General features: G+C 46.3%; 1 protein-coding gene and 1 long non-coding RNA gene across 3 annotated transcripts in view; both read left to right on the top strand.

Annotated features, from left to right (window-relative positions):
- RCOR1 (REST corepressor 1) overlaps nt 1-23,018 on the top strand; it is a 143,071-nt gene that overhangs the window by 67,481 nt on the left and 52,572 nt on the right. For both annotated transcript variants that reach the window (XM_053369382.1, XM_053369304.1), the window contains exon 4: nt 21,713-21,765. In XM_053369382.1, the coding sequence (XP_053225357.1) occupies nt 21,713-21,765 (53 nt within the window). The remainder of the gene's footprint in view (nt 1-21,712; nt 21,766-23,018) is intronic.
- On the top strand, nt 4,337-12,265 carry LOC128404122 (uncharacterized). Its single transcript, XR_008328069.1, has 2 exons — nt 4,337-5,395; nt 12,104-12,265. It is a non-coding gene; the product is annotated as an uncharacterized LOC128404122 (long non-coding RNA).

The following is a 23,018-nucleotide window of genomic DNA, read 5'->3' as shown; positions in this document are numbered from 1 at the left end:
AGCACCCGAGGTCATGCAAGATCTTGTTCCCATCCCATCATTCCTGAATCCAGCGCATAGTTTTAAAGTAACTCTCCTCCTCTTAATTTTACTCCGTTGAAGATTCGCAGCTCCGTTCATGAATTTATTAACTATCCTTGTAAAATGTTTTGCCTTTGGTGTCAGAGGCAGAATGTCTCTGAGTGCCTGTTGCTAGGAATAATAAGAGTGCTATTGTGCTCGGATCCTGTATGGGAACTTCGCATAGGCACCCGGTTTGTCATTGGAACGCTCTGTCACAAGAGACTAGGGCCCTGCGGGACTTGACATCTTTCCGCAGGGCCTGCAAGACAGCTGTTCCACCAGGCCTTTGGTCAGGGCACAGCCTGACTCCCTCCTTTGGCAATCTTCACAGAACTCTAGCCCAATGATTGCCATCAATTTGATTTGAATTAATTTTATAATGAATGATTTTAGAATGTTGTACTATTTTATTGTTGTTAGCCGCCCTGAGCAGCCCGGCTTCAGCTGGGGAGGGCGGGATATAAATAAAAATTATTATTATTATTATTATTATTATTATTATTATTATTATTATTATTATTACAATATGCTTTGGGACTTATATGGACTCGACACTCCCTTTTCTCCAACAACCCTGTGAGGAAGCTTCCAGAGGGGTAGCCATGTTAGCTTGTTGCAGTTAAAACAACCAAAAGGGACTGAAAGTCCAACAGATTTATGGTAGCCCAAACTTCTATGTATTTTGAGCAGTGTTAAAAACTCAGATATACAAGCTGACTGTCAAATGACACCTTAAGCAAGGTTATGGTCGGCCACAACAGAATGTCAAGGCACCCCTTTTTATTTTGCAATGAGCTCGTTTTCCATTTTTGGGCTAACAAAACACAGGCCGCAGTAGTGGCATACTTAAATAGGCTTTTATGACACCTGGGAATTTCCATCTGAATTATCCCCAACAAAAATGACTCTTTTTTAAAAAAAAAGTACTTTTAAACTCCCCCCCCCCGATTCATTATAAATTAATTCCCTATACTCTTTTACAGGTCCTCAAGGAAAACGTTTCAGATCCTTCTCTAAGTGACATTTTGCTTTCCTCATATTTATTTACCTACTTAATTTATATAGCTGCTCCATAGCAGAAGTACTCTAGGAATCCAGTGTGGTGTAGTGGTTAGCGTGTTGGACTAGGACCTGGGAGATCAGGGTTCAAATCCCCACTCAGTCATGAAGCTCATTGGGTGACCTTGGAGTCAGTCACAGCCTCTTAGCCTACTTCACAGGGTCGTTGTAGGAGACTTTTTCAGGTGGTTCACAATTTAGCGGAACCACCTGCAACATCGGGGCCCAGTACGGGCCACATGTTCTCCTGCAATGATTTTGCAAAGTTTTTTGCAGATAAAATCGCTCAGATTCGGGAAGAAGTAGACTCCACCGTGGGAGCAGGGCCGGGGCGGGAGAGTGATGGAGTTCTGTCTAGTCAAGTTGAGTGGGATCAATTCCAATCTGTTACCTCCGAGGATGTGGACAGGCTGCTTGGACGAGTGAAACCAACCACCTGTCTCCTGGATCCTTGCCCATCCTGGCTTATAAAAGCTAGCCGGGAAGGACTGGGCGATGGGCTTCGTGGGGTGGTGAATGCTTCCCTCCGTGAGGGAGCCTTCCCAGACCCGTTGAAAGAGGCGGTTATTAAACCGCTTCTTAAAAAACCATCTTTAGATGTGGCCACGATGGCCAATTATCGCCCAGTCTCAAATCTTCCATTCTTGGGCAAGGTGATTGAGCGAGTGGTTGCTGAACAACTCCAGGCACGCCTGGAAGAAGCGGACCATTTGGATCCCTTCCAGTCGGGATTCAGGCCTCATCATGGGACTGAAACTGCCTTGGTCGCACTGGTTGATGATCTCCGGCGGGCTAGGGACAAAGGTGAGAGCTGTTTCCTAGTTCTGCTGGATCTCTCAGCGGCGTTTGATACCATCGACCATAACATCCTTCTGGACCGTCTTGAGGGGCTGGGAGCTGGGGGCACTGTCATACAGTGGTTCCGCTCCTTCCTCCTGGGCCGTGTTCAGAAAGTGGTGGTGGGGGATGAGTGTTCAGACCCCTGGGCTCTCACTTGTGGGGTGCCTCAGGGTTCTGTCCTCTCCCCCATGCTTTTCAACATTTACATGCAGCCGCTGGGAGAGATCATCAGGAGGTTTGGGCTGGGTGTTCATCAGTATGCGGATGATACCCAGCTCTACCTCTCTTTTAAATCAGAACCAGTGAGGGCGGTGAAGGTCCTGTGTGAGTGTCTGGAGGCGGTTGGAGGATGGATGGCGGCTAACAGATTGAGGTTGAATCCTGACAAGACAGAAGTACTGTTTTTGGGGGACAGGAGGCGGGCAGGTGTGGAGGATTCCCTAGTCCTGAATGGGGTAACTGTGCCCCTGAAGGACCAGGTGCGCAGCCTGGGAGTCATTTTGGACTCACAGCTGTCCATGGAGGCACAGGTCAAATCTGTGTCCGGGGCAGCTGTTTACCAACTCCATCTGGTACGTAGGCTGAGACCCTATCTGCCTGCAGACTGTCTCGCCAGAGTGGTGCATGCTCTGGTTATCTCCCGCTTGGACTACTGCAATGCGCTCTACGTGGGGCTACCTTTGAAGGTGACTCGGAAACTACAACTAATCCAGAATGCGGCAGCTAGACTGGTGACTGGGGGCGGCCGCCGAGACCATATAACACTGGTCTTGAAAGACCTACATTGGCTCCCAGTACGTTTCCGAGCACAATTCAAAGTGTTGGTGCTGACCTTTAAAGCCCTAAACAGCCTCGGTCCAGTATACCTGAAGGAGCGTCTCCACCCCCATCATTCTGCCCGGACGCTGAGGTCCAGCGCCGAGGGCCTTCTGGCGGTTCCCTCATTGCGAGAAGCAAAGCTACAGGGAACCAGGCAGAGGGCCTTCTCGGTAGTGGCGCCCGCCCTGTGGAACGCCCTTCCAGCAGATGTCAAAGCGATAAACAACTACCTGACATTCAGAAGACATCTTAAGGCAGCCCTGTTCAGGGAAGTTTTAAACGTGTGATATTTTACTGTATTTTTGGTTTCTATGGAAGCCGCCCAGAGTGGCTGGGGAGGCCCAGCCAGATGGGCGGGGTATAAATAATAAATTATTATTATTATTATTATTATTATTATTATTATTATTATTATTATTTTAATTGGGGGGGTGAACCGTACACTCATTGGAGGAGAAGTTGGGATATAAATGCAGTAAATAAGCTCTTCTGCTTACCTGTTTAAGAAAGCCGGAGGGGCTAGCCAGATGGAGATGTCAGTCACCAGAAATCTCCACATGGTCGCATTTGGATCTGTGCCAGTCACAAAACGCACCTGTGGAATTTATGGTTTTGAGGGGCAGGAACGCAATCCTCAGTGAGGAGATGGAAATGTGCAGATATCAGCTGCTGCCATTTTGAAATTAAATGGGAAAAACCCAAACCTTAATCCGATTAGTTAATGACAACTTCGCGGCATATCTTTTTGTGTGTAATACCTGCACACAGATCATGCCAGGGATGGCATGTGGTGTTCTCTGCCAACCTGTAAAACATGCAATAGGATTATGCACTGCAGGCATGTTGCTGTGCCTGGGGAAAATAAAATGCGTGGACTTGCTTTTATTTGCCCTGTTAATTACCTAGAGGGTGTGTCTTCACCACAGTCCCTCTCAGTTAGACTACTGGAACTGTCATTCCACATATACATTAATTCACCAGTTAAAAAGAGCAATCTCTTTCACATACTCAGTTGACATAAAGACTTTCTCCTGACTGAAGCTGATAGGAATATTTATTTTTAGGCTGTAATCATAGCCCAACTTATAAATTTAGTGGAGCTTGCTTCTGATGTGGCTAGGATTCCACTGTAAACTGTTTTTGCTAGGGATGTGTGCACTCTCTTTCTCTTACTCCCTCAAACACACCCCTCAATCATTTGGTTCCTCCCTTGTCTGCCTGCTTCTTTCTTACTCATCCACTCTCTGCAATTCTCTTGCATTTTCCTGATGGGGTGTGTGTGTGTGTGTGTGTGTGTGTGTGTTGCGTAAAGAACTTTTAGGGAAAGCATTCCCCCCCCCCTTTCAAACAGAAACTTGCATTAATGTGTAAGAGAATATGTGGCGCTGGTACATGAACATTGTACTATGTGCTAATAAGCTTTTCCCACTCTTAAAGGCACTCTTAAAGGCATCTTAAAGAGCTCTTTGTGAGGAGTCTCTGAGTATTGATGCAGCTTCATTTCAAACTAAGGAAGTGCCTTTTTAAAAATAATTTATAATAGCATTTTAGAGAGTCCGCCAACACGAGAAATGGCTGCAGCTCCGTAATAGAGCACAACTGTGGTGTAATTGCTAGATTGTTGGACGAGGACCTGGGTTCAAATCCCCCACTCAACCATGAAGCTCACGCCTTAGGCCAGTTACAGCCTCTCAGCCTAACCTAACTCTTAGGAATGTTGTGAGGATAAAACGGGGGAGAGAGTTGTACGTGCCATCTTGAGCTACTTGGAGAAAAGTTGGGATATAAGTATAATAATAATTTAACAAATAGAGACAGCACCTGGCTCAGTCCTATTAAAAGGAGGATCCGGGTGGCAGGTGATGTGAGAGAGCTTCTGCCTGAGAGACTGTTCCAAGTTAGTGGAACAAATAGACTGAGCTTACATAAGGGGCAGCCCCCTGTTTCCCCTTCTTACAAAACAGCCCTGCATGGTAGGCCAGTATTGCGGTTTCTGTGTTGCAGTGGGATGGCTGAGGTCTGGAGAAAACTAGCCTGTCTAGGGCCTCATCCGCAGCACATATTAAAACCAGTAATATACCGCTTTATAAACAGTTGTGCCTTTCCCCAAAGAATCCTGGGAACTGTAGTTTGTTAAGGGGAGCTGGGAGTGGTGAGGAGACCCAGCTATTCCCCTCACAAAGTGGTCTTAACAATAAATTTGCAGTGGGGTTTCACAATCAATTCCTTTTTTCAAGGAACTCTGTGAGGGGGAATAGGGGGTCTCCTAAAAACTCCCAGCACCCTCAACAAACTACAGTTCCCAGGATTCTTTGGGAGAAGCCACGGCTGTTTATAAAGTGGCATGTTGCTGCTTCAAATGTATAATACAGATGAGGCCACGGCTAGTGAGTTTAAGATGGAGGAGGAGGAGGGGAGATTTCAGCGGAGGACTTCCTGACTGAGAGCACAGTTGATTTAATCGCTGCACCTTGCCAGCCCCCTCCTCCCCATTTGTGCCCCTTTTAACTTTCAGCAAAGAAGCCTGTGAAGGGCATTACTTTCCTTTCCTGCTTGCCATTCTCCTAGAGGGCAGCAAGAAGTTGAATAGGCCTCTACTTTTGCTGCTTCAGCGGTAAGACTCCCTGGTGATCCCTCTCCCTTGCAATAGGCTTCATTATCAGTAGCCCTCTTAATGCATCTTAATCTGATGGCAAGTCCGTGCGTATCCACCCTTTTGCATGTGTGCCTGAGTGCAATGCAAAAACCTACGCCCTGTAGTGGAATAATGGCCTTGCACAATGTGAACTATTTATGAAGCTGGGCTCCTGTGTAAAACTTTCATGAGATAGAGAGCGAGAGAGAGAGAGAGAGAGAGCGAGAGAGAGAGAGAGAGGGTGGGTGGCAGAAGTTGCCAGGCCTAAGGATGAAAACAGCATTATTCTTAGAGGCCCCATTCAGCTTTTGATAACGGAACTGGGAAAACTGGACTGGACTGGTGTGTGTGTGTGTGTGTGTGTGTGTGTGGATCTGAGCAGTATTAGTAAAAGATATTTTGGTTTTAATCACAGGCCTTGTGTATGGAATTGAGGAAATGCTGTGCTTAGAATTCTGTGTGTACATAAGAAGCTGCCTCACACCAAGTTAGCGTATTGGTCCATTTGCTTCTGTATTGTCTGCACTGACTGACAGCAAGGCGGCCCAGGGTTTTCAGACGGGGTATTCCCCAGCCTTACCCAAAAATTGAACAATATGAAGAACCAAATAAACAGAAATCTTATAAATCTCTGACGTCACAAAATGTGCACTCTTGATGGATTCTCTTGAAAACATAGAACCAAATAAACGTAAGTCTTATAAGTCCCTGAAAGTCTTTGTAGACTATGCAAGTCTCTGGGTCAGATTCTTATCTGATGAAAACAAGCCCTAAAGCTTTGTTTTATGATGTCCAAGGCTGCCGAAGAGGTCCGCAAACAGACGTAGTGAACAGCGATTCCAGATCTACCCACTGTTTTGTAGAATTCTTCTTCAGCACAGCAGAAGGATGCAAAAATGCAAATGAATTGTTGAAACAGTGACCTGTATATATACACGGTAACTTACAACAACTCAAATTCTATGTTTTCAAGAGAATCCATCAAGAGTGCACATTTTGTGACTTTAGAGATTTATAAGATTTCTGTTTATTTGGTTCTTCATATTGTTCAATGTTCCGTATAGATTCTATAAAGAGTTTATATTGATATTGCATTGTTGTACTTGGTCATCGGGTTGCCTGGGATATTACTGATAATTGTTTGCAACACAGGGGTTTAATTGTTTGGTTACTTAGCCAGAAATTGAACATAGGGATCCTTTTGCATGCAAAGCAGATCCACTGAGTCATGCCTCTTCACTCTGAGATTTCTTAGAATCATAGTGTTGGAAGGTACCCCGGGGGTCATCTAGTCCAACCCCCTGCAATGCAGGAGTCAAAGCTAAAGCATCCCTGACAGATGGCCATTCAACCTCTGTTTAAAAACCTCCAAGGAAGGAGAGTCCACCACATTCTGAGGGAGTCATTTTCACTGTCAGAACAGCTCTTAACTTTTAGGAGGTTCTTCCTGATGTTTTGTCGGAATCTTCTTTCTTGTAATTTGAAGCCATTGGTTCGAGTCTTGCCCTCCAGAGCAGGAGAATACAGACTTGCTCCATCCTCCATGAGGCAGCACTTAAGATATTTGAAGACGGCTATCATATCTCCTCTCAGTCTCCTCTTTTCCAGACTAAACATACCCAGCTCCTTTAACCATTCCCCATAAAGCTTGGTTTCCAGACCCTTGACCCTCTTGGTTGCCCTCCTCTGCACACATTCCAGTTTGTCAATATCCTTAAATTGTGGTGCCCAGAATTGCACACAGTATTCCAGCTGTGGTACTACAGTCATACCTCAGGATGAATACGCTTCAGCTTAAATATTTTCGGGTTGCGCTCCGCGGTGACCCGGAAGTAACGGAGCGCCTTACATCCGGGTTTCGGCACTCTCGCATGCACAGACGCTCAAAATGACGTCACGCGCATGAGCGGAAGCGGCGAAACGCGACTCACACCCGTGCAGACGCACAGTCGCATCTTACATCTTGCTTCAGGATGCGAATGGGGCTCCGGAACGGATCCTGTTTGCACCCAGAGGTACCACTGTATTATTTCCCTTGATCTAGACACTGTACTTCTGTTGATGCAGCTTAGAATAGCGTTAGCTTTTTCTTTTCTTTTGCTGCTGCTGCACACTGTTGACTCATGTTCAGCTTGTGGTCCACCAAGACCCCTTGATCCTTTTCACATGTACTGCTAATAAGCCAGGCTTCCCCTATCTCATATTTGTGCAGTTGGTTGTTCCTGCCTAAGTGCAGAACCTTTCAATTTTATCGGTGTTATGAAGTGGGGGCCCAACAGCATTTTTAACATTTAACTTGGTGTGTGTGTGTTTTTTTTTTTTTGAAATTCTTATCTTCTCTTTCTTTTGCTTTGCTACCTTTTTTCTGGTCGCACCTGTGTGAACATGGCTTGTTGTTGATGAGGATCAATATTCTAAAATGTGCGCATAAGTAAACAAGATGTATGACATCAATACCAAACATTCAAAGAAAGTTAAAAAAAGGGGGGAGCAGCATTCCTTGAACTTGTATAAAATTGTGTATTAACAGCCTCCCTCTACCCAACAACCTTCAGTCGACGTTGGACTACAATGCCCATCATCCCTGGCCATTGGCCACACTGGCTGTGGATGCTGGGAGTTGTAGTCCATGAGACTAGAGCCCTTCAGGATTTACCCTCCTTCCTTCGGGCCTGGCCTTTAATTTGAATTCAGCCTGATCTTTTATTTCCCTTCTCTTCCCTCCCCCTCCCCTTTTATGAAGATTACCCGCTCTGAGACCCAACAGCTAATTCTCCCCTGGCCGCCTCGCTGGCCCAAGTAGGACTAATTCAGCCAGCTAGCCCTGGTGACTGTCTAATGCTTATTGGATGGATTTCCCCCAAATTGATTTTTGAACTTTGAATTTTATTGTTATTCATGTTTTTATAGTGTATTTTATGCTGCTTCCATGTTGTATTACAATTAAGCGTTTTAAATTTGTTGTTAGCCACCCTGAGCCCGGTTTTCTGAACCAGGAAGGGCGGGGTATAAATAAAAATTTATTATTTATTATTATTATTTTCTAGAGGAGCCACAGGCTGAGAAAGTCTGGGGTATATAGTATATACGATGGTAAATGTTTATGGTACGTGAATTTCTGGAGTATTGAGTCATGGTAGAGAGAGTTTTGGATCCATGGGATACTGAGTTAGACCACTGGTCTGTTTAACCCAGTACTGAAGCAGTGCAGATTCTCATTTGAGTACTCAAGATATTAGTTCACGGGAGCCCCTGTAGCATCTTCCGGTTTCCATCATTCATGCTCATTGGCCATGCTGGACTGTGTGCATCCTTAATTCTGTAAATGAACACCCATTTTTCATTTGCTCCTTGAGGAACATTTATGCAGTAGGAATTCAAACAGCAAGATCTGTTCAGTAATCTTAATTAAAACGGTGCCTGCATTAACCGACTTGTTGCATTCTTTCTACTAAAAGGGAGGGGGGAAGCAAGTTGTCTAGGAAAATATCAGCCAAGCAATAAACAATCTGTTCCCTTCTTTCCATTGAATCTGTTTCTTCAAAGCCTTCTCCCAGCATTTAAATGATAACACACTTATAAAAGGTGTTCTTGCACTTAATTGTTTTCTGGATTGTTTACAATCTTTCATCCTTCAACTTTTGTTGCGTATTTTGTCTCTGTATTTGTATGCAACCAATGATTATAAAAATAAATACAGTGGTACCTCAGGTTAAGTACTTAATTCGTTCAAGAGGCCCGTGCTTAACCTGAAACTGTTCTTAACCTGAAGCACCACTTTAGCTAATGGGGCCTCCTGCTGCAGCCGGAGCACGATTTCTGTTCTCATCCTGAAGCAAAGTTCTTAACCTGAAGCACTATTTCTGGGTTAGCGGAGTATGTAACCTGAAGCGTATGTAACCTGAAGTGTATGTAACCCGAGGTACCACTGTAAATAGTAAAGGTGCCAGTACTCACCAATAAGTTGTTACAGTAATTGCCACACTTCAACATTGGGGGGGGGTTATTGGTACTGCGTACCTTTGAGTACCCCCAGTAAATAATTATATAGAAAATATCATGTATTGCTGTTAAATGGGTACTCAGTTTTTTTTATGTTATTTGGAGGGTGGTAGTATTTGCTGAGAAAACTCTCTGTGTGTTTTTATTTTGTATTTTTCAAAAAACAAACAATTATTGATTGAACTGAATTGATTCACATGGGTAGCAATTGTGGCTGATACAGATTTTTAATTAAGATGTTTTGATTGTATATTATAATGCTTAATAGTTCATGTAATGAATGGACTGAGAAGCTGCAAAAGCATTTCCTGAATTTGAGTATACAGTGGTACCTCGGGATGCAAACAGGATCCGTTCCGGAGCCCCGTTCGCATCCCGAAGCGAACGTAACCCGTGTCCGCAGGTCACGTTTCGGCGCTTCTGTGCATGTGCGTGATGTCATTTTGACGGTCTGTGCATGCGTGCGCTGCAAAACCCGGAAGTAATGCGCTCCGTTACTTCCGGGTCGCCGCGGAGCGCAACCCGAATTTGCCTAACCCGAAGCGTATTCATCCTGAGGTATGACTGTATAAACCCATTCTCAGTTCAGGTGTAAAGGTAAAGTTGTGCAACTAAGATGGACTACAATCTTGGTCTCTTAAGGGTGGTTTTTGGTGGTTTTTTGGAAAATACAATGCCACCTGCCCTGACAACTTTAGTCATTAAACTTTAGTTAGAAGTAGCAAATGCACTAACTGGGGCAAATTGGCTCTGTCCCCAAATAGTCAGATTATCACAGACTTGCAAGCCAAATCCAGCCCATTAGCAATAGTTTTAGCACCTCATCAGAGGGTCATTAAAAGGCACTGTTTTTGCAAACCCACATGGGGCTTAGCAAACAGGGGAGTTGCATTCATCTTGGGAGCTCACAAGTAAAAATGTTACATGGGGGGGGGGGAAATACGAGAGAGAGACATTGCATACACTTCTGTAAATCAAGAAAATCTGTAATAATAATAATTAAAAAAAACAGAAACACACGTTGCAGAGGCCTTCCTTGCCTTGTTTAAACAGGCTTGCTTTCGGCCTCTTCCCTCACACTGCGCCTTTACGACCAAGGATGCGCATATGCACCACAAGATGGCAGAGTTGCTTTGCCGATGAACCGCGAGCAAAAAAGCCACCTGCTAACCGCAGATGTCCTTCTTTTCTTCCTTTCCTTTTTAAAAGGAGAGCTAAAGCGCAGCTCCCGGTGTTTGTTTTAGGCTGTCACCATGTTCTGGAGCTCGGAAGATGCTTCAGATTTGTATGCAAGCAATCTGCACCGGCTCTTCTGTATGATAATGGGTTTTGGAAGGTGGGGGAGGACGAGGACGGAGGAATCTTGCCCTGTCTTAGCCTCTCATTGTTTGATCAATGCTAGAACCTGCACCGAGCATACTAAATACGGGGGTGCTGTTGAAACCGCTGCCGTGTCCTCAACTCAACCCTGTTCTCTCAGTGCATTTTGGCACGTAACAGGCAAGGTGTTGCAGAGCCTCCTTTTGCAGTACCTTGTCACGTAATGGTGAATTAAGCCTGCCGCGGCCACCTAACTTTTGGGGTTTCTTGTTCTCTTTTTTTGCGCTCGGCTCCCTATGGATCTCTCTTTCCCCCGGCTCCTTAGTAGGATAATGTGGGAAGGTAGTCTCCCTCTTCTTTCTGCAGCAGCAGCAGCTATGGCTGATGGGAAAGCAAGATTCAGAGATCCACAGTGGGTGGGGCAGGTTGAGAGATGGCATTGATGACCCCCCCACCCCGATTTCTTCATAGATTTGGGCTCTCCGTAGTTGAAGGAAGCACATGTGGCTGGCTAGTAATTAATAGATCTGGATATGCCTCTCTGCCCCCTGTTCCATAAAGCATGCCTAGCGTTTACTGTGTCCGTTTTATGGGTTATTGTATGGCTTTTATTGTGATGCGCTGTTCTTTTTATTTTATGTTATTCTCAATGCACTTAAATTTTTGTAAGTCGGAGGTTGTGTGCTTCTGAAGAGCAGTTGCTGGAAGCCATGGGTTGGGGGTTGAGGGTGGCGGCGGGGAGAGGGCTGTTCTCAGGTCCCACTGTCAGGCTTCCCAGAGCCATCTGGTTGGCCACTGTGAGAGCAGGATGCTGGACTTAGATGGACTACTGGCCTGATCCTGCATGCTAGGTAAAGGTAAAGGGACCCCTGACCGTTAGGTCCAGTCATGACCGACTCTGGGGTTGCAGCGCTCATCTCGCTTTATTGGCCGAGGGAGTTGGCGTACAGCTTCCTGGTCATGTGGCCAACATGACTAAGCCGCTTCTGTGAACCAGAGCAGCGCACGGAAATGCTGTTTACCTTCCCGCCGGAGCGGTACCTATTTATCTACTTGCACTCTGATGTGCTTTCAAACTGCTAGGTTGGAAGGAGCAGGGACCGAGCAACGGGAGCTCACCCCGTTGCGGGGATTCAAACCGCCGACCTTCTGATCAACAAGCCCTAGGCTCTGTGGTTTAACCCACAGCGCCACCCACGCCCCACGATCCTGCATGCTACTCTTACATTATTAAGTTTCTTGGAGACTTCTTGCTTGGCAAGCGACTAATGAGTGGCAAGCGACACATGAATTGAGTAAATAAGATTTCCTCGCCAGATGCCTTCACTAAAATGCAGAACCGCTCTCCACGTTTTGCTTTTCTAGGTATGGGGTGACTCATGTGTCTGCACACACGCTGCCATGCGCTTTTTATGAATGAGCATGCAACTGAATCAGCCGACGGGAGCTGGCTTGGCAGTCTGCAGGTCTTGCGTGAAAGCTAAACCCACACACATTACCGATTCATTAATAAAAGAAAAAACCTGACACATGCATGAAATCATTGAAGGGACTGGCATCGTGTTTGCAGAGCCGAAAGGAGAGGAGCGAGTGTGTTGTGTATGTGAAAGCACTTTCCTATCTTAACTTATTTTAGGTCATAGGAACATAGGAAGTTGATGTACACACAGAGTATTATCTACACTGACTCACTCCAGGGTTTCAGGCAAGCAGATTACCAGCCCTACTTGGAAGTGGTAAGGATTGAATCTGGCACCTTCTGCATGCTAAGCAGTCAATCTACCACTTGGACATGGGCCTTCTCCTTTGGTCTGTTCCTGAGATTCTTGAAGTATGTATCTATCAGTGTTTGCTCCATATTAACACATTGCGTGTTTGCATCATTCACATAACGCTAAGCAGGAGCAAAGGCACAACAGTCATGTTATGAAACTTTTGTCCCAATGTTAGAAATTCTAGGGCTGCTATACATCCAGAATTTCCTAGACATATAGGAGTCGGAAACAGTGTCCAGGCAGAAATCACTGAGATGTCTGGGCAAATCTAGACGTATGGCAATCCATGTCAGAAGTCTAGATTTTGGTGAATTTCCTTCAAAATACAGTGGTACCTTGGTTTACGAACTTAATCTGTTCCAGAAGTCCGTTCTTAAACCAAAGCGTTCTTTAACCAAGGCGTGCTTTCCCACAGCAGAGGACTCAATTTACAAATGGAACACACTCAACAGGAAGCGAAACATGTTCTGCTTCCAAGGCAAAGTTCACAAACCAAAACGCCTACTTCCGGGTTTGCAGCATTCTTATTCCAAGTTGTTCATAAACTAAGCTGTTCTTAAACCAAGGTACCACTGTAGCTCAATAACTTCATTTTATTTATTTTTTTGGAGATTTTGCAAAACAAAAAAAAGGCTGAACAACTTTTGTGTCTGGATTTTCACCTTTTGAAATATGGCAACCATAGAAATTCCCTGGGCACGTTTTGCAACTGTCAAATGTCCATTTGCAACCTGTCAGGGAACTGCCATCGGAGCTAGAGGCGGGGGGAAGGCTCCAGAGGGATGCCGGAGAGGGTCCCAGTAGGGAGAGAGGCAGCCCATCTGCTGGGGAAGGAAATCAGCGTAACACCAGTGGAGAAGGGGGGCAGATGGGGGAATCGGAGAGGAGGCTCCAGGACTCCTCGCCGGAGACCAGCGGAGAGAATACGGGTACTCCGCTGCCCACACCCACCCCTGTGCAGAAGACTTCTGCGCAGGGAGAGTAGGAGGAGACTTGGCGTCAAAGAGCTTTTATGCTGGAAAAGGTTAAAGAAACGCCCACTGACGGATTCTGCCAGCGACTGAGACAGCCACGAAACTTGAGGCTGTCCAGACAGAAAGGGTTCAACCAGGTAACCTAGCCAGGAGTGGCGGCAACTTACGCACGAGCAACCCCTAGAACCATCACACAACCCCATGGAGATCTCTAGATGCTAGGTTGATGACTGACATCTCCATCTGGCTGGCCCCTCCAGCTTTCTCAAGAAGGCAAGCAGAAGAGCTTATTTATTGCATTTACTCCAAGGAGTAAATGGTTTACCCAGCTCCTCTTGGTTAATCCCTACAGCAACCCTGTGAGGTAGGTTAAGAGGCTGTGACTGGCCCAAGGCCAGCCTGTGAGCTTCATGGTGGAGTGGAGATTCTAATCCCCCAGGTCCTAGTCCTACACTCGAACCACTGCACCACACTGCCTTCCTAGAGTACTTCTGCTATGGGGCAACATTCCCACCAAGTCAATGGCCAAAAAACCCCTCAATTCTCCACCACACTGCAGAGGAATAGTTTGGAAATTCCTGTGAGGATACCAGCTCTCAGAGGGAAAGCAGGGTGCATTTATGTTGTCTGTTACTCTAGTTTTTGTTTTAGCACAACTCCGTCTTGGATATTGGTCTGTATGCCACCAGTTCTGTCGCTAGCACTTGCAGTATATAATAGCTTTTTAAATTAGTGGGGACTTGTGTTTATGAGAAATTACTGATTATTCCTTAATTAATCTCAATTGCTGATGGTTACTTAGGCTTTCCATTTTTCATAATTAACATAATGAGCTAAAAAGATTAGAGTGAAAAAAGATGTTCATCCTTAGCAAAACACTAATAAATGAGCTCTGGCCTATCAGTGAGGGGTAGACCTGCACAGCGTCACTTTGGCTGGAGTCTCAGGCCTGGTTGACAGATGCAGAGCCAGTGAGGTGTGAATGTCTTGAAGAAGAAGGAGAATGAACTAGGACTCCCATCATCCGTTGCCATGCTAGTTGGGGCTGATGGAAACTGTAGTCCACTGTAGTCTGTAGAGCATCAGTTTGAGGAAGGAAGTTGGTCTATCTAGAGCAGGTGGCCTAGAAAACTTTCCTATAGATTTTGAGGAACACCCAGAAGAACACCTACAGCAAGAACTGGTAGTCTGTTCTAGCAGCTCAGGACTCTCCCAGTTCACACGCTGCATGCGTAGACTAACCCTCATTCTGGTGACCTAAAAGATTTTAGGTCCTCTTTCAACAAGAAGAGCTCACCTTGTTTATGCACAGTTCACTAAAGCTTGTGCTTAAGATTGGTTAGGGTTGACTTGGCACGAAATCCCACCTGCATTTTACATTATTTACTCCCAAGGTTTCTAAACAGCTTTTCAGCTGCCTCTCGGAGAACCATCTTAGTATCTCAGATTAGACATCTCTTACCAAAATTAAAATCACAATTGATTCGAGTTACAAGAAAGGAGATTCCAACTAAATTTCAGGAATAACTTTCTGACAGTACGAGCTGTTCCACAGTAGAAAGCACCCCCTCTTAGAGGTTTTTAAGCAGAGGTTGGATGACCAACCTCTCATGGATGCTTAAGTAGAGATTCCTGCATTGCCGGGGGTTGGACTAGATGACCCTCAGATCTCTTCCGATGATACAAGTCTATGATTATATGACAAAAATATTTAGCACGATGGCAACTAATTACAAAAACAAACAAATAAATAAAAACAACTCAGAACAAAACATAACTGATGCTTGCTTCCAGAACACCGTGAGAAAGAGTGTTGAGCGGAATCCTCATGGAATGAACAGCTTTGAGACCCTGGGTTGCTGCTGACAATGAGTATGTAGACCATCCTTCTCTAACCCGATGTTAGAGATGTTCTTGGACTCCAACCATCCCTGATCACTGGCCATGGAGGCTGGAGCTGATGTCAGTTGGAGTTCAACATCATCTGGCGGTCACCATACTGGAGGAGGTTTGTGTAGACCTTTGTTTCCCAAACTCCAACTGTTTTCGGACTACAGTTCCCATCCTCCCTGAGCATTGGTCTTGCTAGCAAGGGTTGATGGGAGTTGTAGTCCCAAAACCTCTGGAGACCCCATTTTGAGAAATACTGGTGTAGACAGTCGTAGGCCATATGCCCAGGCAATCCGACTTTTTAAGGCAGCTCTAATATTTCCAGACTAGCTGTTGAAGACTAGTACTGCTGCTGTTGTATTATATATTGCCGGTGGTTTGTTTTATTTTGTGTTTTATTTGTTTGTGTGTGTGTTACAAGCTGGCTTGATCTTTGGAGGAGTGATATATAAATACCATAAAAACGGGTCGTAAAGAAGTTGCCTGTTCTCTGTCCCTTAAGTGTTCTTATTTGGTATCAGTGCTGGCTAGGATTGTGAGATAACTAGAACTTGTACCTGTCTTCAGGCAAGGCAAGGCAACGAAAAGAGTGAAGGAATGTTGCAGGAGAGATGTACATGAATTGCATAAATGTATGGCAATGGGAAAAAAGGGACGCGGGTGGCGCTGTGGGTAAAAGCCTCAGCGCCTAGGGCTTGCCGATCGAAAGGTCGGCGGTTCGAATCCCTGCGGCGGGGTGCGCTCCCGTTGCTTGGTCCCTGCTCCTGCCAACCTAGCAGTTCGAAAGCACCCCCGGGTGCAAGTAGATAAATAGGGACCGCTTACCAGCGGGAAGGTAAACGGCGTTTCCGTGTGCGGCTCTGGCTCGCCAGAGCAGCGATGTCACGCTGGCCACGTGACCCGGAAGTGTCTGCGGACAGCGCTGGCCCCCGGCCTCTTGAGTGAGATGGGCGCAGAACCCCAGAGTCTGTCAAGACTGGCCCGTACAGGCAGGGGTACCTTTACCTTTACCTTTTATGGTAATGGGAAGCAATATATAAACAAATGAGTTAGCGAATAAAGCCAGTAACGCCTATGCCAGTGCTACCCCAGAAAATCTGATGAATTAGGGAAATAACAAAGGGATGTTCATAAAAATATATGGGGGACCCTATAACAAAACATTGCCAGTGTGGAGCGCTTCTGTTCTGGGTTCAAGTCACTCCAATCCCCGCATAGCTTCTCTTCTCCCCCTCCAGTGGTCAGTTAGCATTCCATGCCCACTGAACATTCTCAGGCAACTCTCGTGCCCCATTCAGGCTACATTAAGTTCTTCAGTTTCTTGATTGATATCTGAGGCTAGCACTCTCTCTTGTTCCTGGAGGACATGGCAAAGTAGCTCCCCAAGTGTGAATTAGGAAGACAACGAGAAGCTGGGTTATTCTTTATTCGGACCCAACCAAACAAAATCAGAAACAAGAAAGCCAAGCGTCTTCTATGCGCAGACCCCACAAAAAATATTCTAATAAATTATTTGGTTTATTATTGCATTATTGTCCCAACTTTCCTCCAAGGAGCTCAAGGTGAGGTACTTGTGGCATGCATTGTTCCCCTCATCATCATCATCAACAACAACATCACCATCATATATTATTTATACCGGTCCCATCTGGCTGGGTTTCCTCAGCCACTCTATTATCCTCATTAAAACCCTGAGAGACTGAGCATTGGTGATTGGCCCAAGACCATCCATTTACTGTGACCAAGTGAAGATGCTTAGGCACCAGGATGGCTCCTGACATCTCCACCATCTGGAGGTGCATGTCTGGGGATCATTGGATCTAAGCTGTTTTCACACACTAGCAACACGTCCTGTAGAATTCTATCAGATATATTTTATCTGCACAACCGGAAGGAATTTCAGGAACCATAATGCCTTTTCTGTGCAGCCTGGGCCCAGGAGGCCAACCTAACCTCCCTGAGGCCCGGGACCTCCAAGATGTTTTTGTTTGAAGACTGTAAGGTCCTCTGTGGGGCATACCAGGAGAGGCGGTCCTGGAGGTATGAGGGTCCTAGGTTGCACCTGCCGTCAAAAGGGGTGGCTTCCATGCGACCGCTGTGTTGACGTGTCTGCTCTGAGCAGAGCCGTCTTTCCCATAGGGCTTAGTGGTGCGTCACTCCAGGGCGCTGGCCTCTCAGGGGCGCCCCAGCGAGTGGGGAAACTGCGCGGCTTTTCCGCCGGCCTCCCCTTTCCCTGCATGCCCGCCAGCTACGCCCCGCCAACCGTATGGCTGGCGGGTGTGCAGCTTGCCTCCCAAACCTCTGCGGGAGGAGAGTGATTCCCGCAGAGGCTTAGGATGGAATCTGCACCCTGCCAACTATATGGTTGGTGGGGCGCAGCTTTAAATGGACAGTAAAAACCCTGACTTTAATTGCCGCAGACATTAGGACGTTAAGAGGCTAATTTGTAAGAGAGAACTTTTTATCTGTCCTGCTTTTTATTGATCTTCCGGGGAGTGTGGGGGGGGGGAGGGTTAAAATGTTATCTGGAAGGTGGACTTCGCTTCATGCTAAAAGCCAGTTAATGGCAGCTGTGCTGTACTCAAGAGAAGGGTGGCTAATGATGGAAACCTGCCTTATACATATTGGAGCCTTTAAGGACTGAGTTTCTGGAGCAGAGAGGTGCAGAGAAATGAATGGAATAGAGGGAAAAGGCATTTAAACCCGGGGGTGGTTAATGTGTGGCATAAGAAGAACCCTTATGCGGGTGGCGCTGTGGGTTAAACCACAGAGCCTAGGACTTGCCAATCAGAAGGTCAGCGGTTCGAATCCCCATGACAGGGTGAGTTCCCGTTGCTCAGTCCCTGCTCCTGCCAACCTAGCAGTTCGAAAGCACATCAAAGTGCAAGTAGATAAATAGGTACCGCTCCGGCGGGAAGGTAAATGGCGTTTCCGTGCGCTGTTCTGATTCACCAGAAGCGGCTTAGTCATGCTGGCCACATGACCCGGAAGCTGTACGCCGGCTCCCTTGGCCAATAAAGTGAGATGAGCGCCGCAACCCCAGAGTCGGTCACGATTGGACCTAATGGTCAGGGGTCCCTTTACATTTAAGAAGAACCCTGGCTGGATGAGGCCAGTGGCCTGTCTCACCAGACATCCTGTGATCAACCAGATCCCTCTGAGGATCCCACATGCAGGATCCAAACGCAATAGTCCTCTCCCCTTCTACGGTTTCCAGGAACCGGAATTCACAGAGGAGGTAGAAAATCAAGGCAGTAGACATTGATAGCATGAATTTGTCTAACCCTCTTGCAAAGCCCCCAAGTTGGCGGCCATCACCGCCTCTTGTGGGAATGAATCTCATCATTTTAACTACGCGACGCGTAAACAAATGCTTTCTTTTACCTGTCCTGTTGGATGTCCACGAATTCTAGTGTTATGAGAGATGGAGGGCAGCTTCTCTCTATCTCTGCTGTTCGTTTTAGAAAAGCCGGAAATTCCGCAACCTGATCCGCAATGCATTATAGCAATTCTGCAACCTGATCTCTACAGTACGTCGCCTAAGCTTCGTTCAGATGGCATCTTGCTCTGCTGGCCGCAGCAATACCGCCAAGTCAATGGCCAGCAGGGTGTGCCAGGTTCTAGCACTTTTGCCTGCACTTGGGGTTTGGAACTCTCTCCCTGGGGAAGTCTGGCTTGTTGGTTCTTGGGGAGCCTTCCAGAAAGAAGCCCTTTCTTTCAAAGTGTTAAAAAATTCTGTTTTTGCTTGACCCTCCAGATAAAATTCCTCGGTTGCCCTAATAAGCCAAGAGAGTTGACACATTTAAAAATGTGTATGTATGTATAAACGCTACTAGCTTTTTTATTTTATCTGTTGTTCTTTGTTGCTTTTTGCAACGGTCAGTTTTATTTTTATTGTAAAGTGCTTTTCGACATCTTATGATACTTAACCTTACAATTACATATAACCCACCTTTCAGAATACACAGATCATCCTGACAGGCTTCACAGGCAACATTAAACCACGTTGTTGTTGTTTTTAAAAAAACCATAGTAAACCAACACCAACATGTAAAATGTTGTTGGGATCGTTCCCTGTGGGAAGTGGGCGGGCAGAGGATGGTATAAAATGGTGCAAGAAAATGCAAGCGCCGTTTCCTTCTGTGGTTGTAAATTAAAGCAGCCGCATGGGAACTGTTTCATTCCCACATTGCTGCTGTAATGCATAATTGGCACCACCTACGTAGTGTTGTCCCTTTGAGAGTTTCTGCTGAGCTGTCCACTGTTATCTTTGGAAGGGAGTGAATCCAGGAGGAAGCCATAGCAAACTGGCCTTGCCTCTGGTGACCTCATTAGCCCTCCCTATCCAGTGACCCTCTCCCCAAAACATCAAAGGGTTTTCTAGCTGCTTCGGGAACCATGTCACAGAAAGGCAGCGCTCAACAATGTCGATTTAGCATAGGAAGGGCAGCTTCTGCAGGTCTGTGTGCAGAGAGACGCCCACTGATAAGAAGAAAACGAGACTGGTCAGCCATGCCATGTTCCTGACGGTGAAATACTTGACATTTCTTATGCACATTCATGTTTCCGCAGAGCTCACCGCGTGGGCTCTGGTGTGTGATGCGTTCAGGATGCAATATCCCAAGGCCCAGGGAGGTTTGCCTCCCAGGAAAGAAAGTAATGTCATAGGGAAAACCTCGACTGTCCAGCAACAGGGAGCTCATTCCCTGTCAGACAGAAAACACTGCTGGTCTCCCTGGGATTGAAGTAATGGAAGAGAAGAGAGCTTTGTCCCTGCTGGGTTCAGCCGAGATTCATTTGTGCAGAGGGCAGAGGTGTAGCATGGGGGGGGCGTGGCTCCAGGCGCAATTTTGAGAGGGGGTGCACACAGCAGGCTCCTCCTTCGGAGCCTGGCTCCGTGCCAGAGCCCTGACTGCGGTGCTTGTGCCTGGTATAGCTCCATCCCCCCCGGGGCAGGTTTAATGGGGGGGGGAGAGCAGGTGAGTGGGTGGCAGCGCTGCTGCCCACCCTCCTCAGCCGTGGCACACCTCGTGCCTGGTAGCAGCAGCTTTCCCACCACATTGGCCATGGTGAGATGCGCCCGGCCACAACAGCTCCACCTCCACCACTGGGTCAGGTGGAGAGCAGCTTCCCCACCCCTCTCCTAACCCTGAACTGTGGCACACGGAGGGCGCCCTCTGTGCCCTGCCCCCTCACTGGCATGCCCCCTCGCTTGCCCCAGGCAGCGTGGGCATATGCTCTGCCGCTGGCAGAGGACACCCATGCTTTCAAGCCAGAATGGGGAAATGCTTGCTCCATTCCCTGGCAATGCAGTTTCCTGAAAACCACAGCTCACATGTAGGGGCTCAGGGAGAACAGGAACTCCAAGGAATTGGGGGTCTCCGTCGTGTGAGAAGCTGCTTGTACACGGGGGTTCCATTGCAGAGGGCCGTGTTCAGCTGGTGGGTCTAGCGCTGATGTTGCTGTTAGAATTCCTGCTCCATGATTGCAGTCATGGGATTGTTGTCTATCACATGAAGGTATATGTTTTGACTCCACAGTGGGAAGTGACGAAGACAGGATGTTTGTGTTACTGTGTTCCATGAAGTGGGACTGTTGTCCTTTGTTCTTTTTCTCTTTGCTATCTGATGCTTGAGAGAGAGGGAGCCATGGTGCAGTGCTCCGTGTGTGTTTATATGTAAATAAAGTAGATTAGCCAAAATGCTCAGTTGCTGAGGTCTGTCACATGTATGCTGCGAAGACTCTGCGGATCCCTAACTGTGCCGGTGCTGGTTGGCATCAGTCGCTGTGATTTTTGGGCTGAAGAAAGCTTGTGAAGCTCCTGAACGATTGACCAAGAGGGAGAGAACATGCCAGTCGGGCATGTGTCTCTGCCAGGGTCCTACTCGAGTGTACGCTGAGCTCCTGACAGTGGCATTGGGGCAAGGAGCGTGGCCTCGCTGCAGCATAGAAGGGCGAGTGCCCTGCATGCAAAAAGTAGCCTGTAAATGGGGCTTAAGCAACTTCAGTAATTTATCTTCCCATCCAGTTTTCCCTCCCCAGCCCATTTTGTTGTTTTTCTGAGCCTTTCCAATTGTAAACCTGTGGGCAGGCACTCTCTTGTTGTTTTTAATCCCTGTGTGGTGCTCAGCAAACTGTAGGTGCTTTATAAGTGATAAGTCATAATAATAGATAGGCAGTTTTGATAACTTATTTTCTGGCTTGCGTTCAGAGGATCAGAAGTATGCATCGCCTTTTCTTCACGGAGGGGAATATTGTGCTTTTCCGAAGCTTTTGTTGCTCAATATCTAATTCTCTTTCTCCCTCCCTCTCTCTTTCTCCCCAATTCTCCCCAGTGGATGAATACATCGCTATTGCAAAAGAAAAGCACGGCTACAACATGGAGCAGGTACTGAAAACAATTCAAAAAATTATAGTGTCCTATTAACCAAATGATGACTTTTTCTAAAGGGAAGATTCATTTCCAGTATTATTGATTGGTTGATTGATTGATCGATTGCATTTATACCCCACCTTTCCTCCAAGGAGCTCAAGGTGGTTTACATAAGTCTCTTCATTTAATCCTCAAAACAGCCCTGTGAGGTAGGTGAAATTTGGTGTCCCAGATCCTAGCCCAACACTCTGCATTTCCGTCACTTGCATTCCAGTTGTTAATGAAACAAATTACTGTATTTTTCGCTCTATAAGATGCACCAGACCACAAGACACACCTAGTTTTTGGAGGAGGAAAACAAGGAAAAAAATATTCTGAATCTCAGAAGCCAGAACAGCAAGAGGGATCGCTGCGCAGTGAAAGCAGCAATCCCTCTTGATGTTCTGGCTTCTGTGATAGCTGCGCAGCCTGCATTTTCTCCATAAGACGCACACAACATTTCCCCTTACTTTTTAGGAGGGAAAAAGTGAGTCTTATAGAGAAAAATATGGTAATCTGTAAGCTAGACTGTTGTACTGCAGTCTTCCTTCTCCCCTTTGGACCAATGCAGTTAATTTTTTGATGTCTGGAATAAGCAGATATTTTACTAATCATTCCCAGTACATTGGATTTTGTTATCGTTTCCATTTCTTAGCCTACACATCTTAATTTTTTAAAACCACTGTGGGGATGTTGTACTCCTCTTTCTAACCAAAATAAGGTGGGTGGGTGGGCAAGCAGGCAAGGAGAAAACCATACCCATGTAGATGCATTTGACATGATCCTTATCTGCCATTCTTGGGTGTATTTATGTATAAACAAGCACATTTAATATCTTGCCTCTCCGTAAAAGGTCAGGCTGGCTGGAAACATTAAAATCTTGTTCAAAATGAATATACCAAACAAACAACAAAGGCTAATACCTCAGAAAAAAATCCACAATACAAAAGGACACACAGCAAAACACACAAGACCAGTAAGTGACGTCATGAAACATAAACCCACTAGATGCCTGCCTAGGCAGGTGAGCTTTGCCTTTGTTTCTAAATTGCCAAGAAGAACATTCACTGGCACAGCTTCTCTACCAACTCTTAAGATGGTTCAGAAGCAGGAAAATAGCAGGAAAATGCACAGATAGGAGCTAAGCAGAAGACCTCTTCAGGTGTTCAGAAGAATGTGTGTGGCCATAAATTGTGAAGGAGAGTTAGAAACTTAGATGTATAAGCTCA

Source organism: Podarcis raffonei, chromosome 1 (assembly GCF_027172205.1).
Source record: "Podarcis raffonei isolate rPodRaf1 chromosome 1, rPodRaf1.pri, whole genome shotgun sequence".
Lineage (NCBI taxonomy): Eukaryota > Metazoa > Chordata > Lepidosauria > Squamata > Lacertidae > Podarcis > Podarcis raffonei.
Note: the sequence above shows the minus strand (reverse complement) of the source record. Positions and strands in the feature narration are given on the sequence as shown.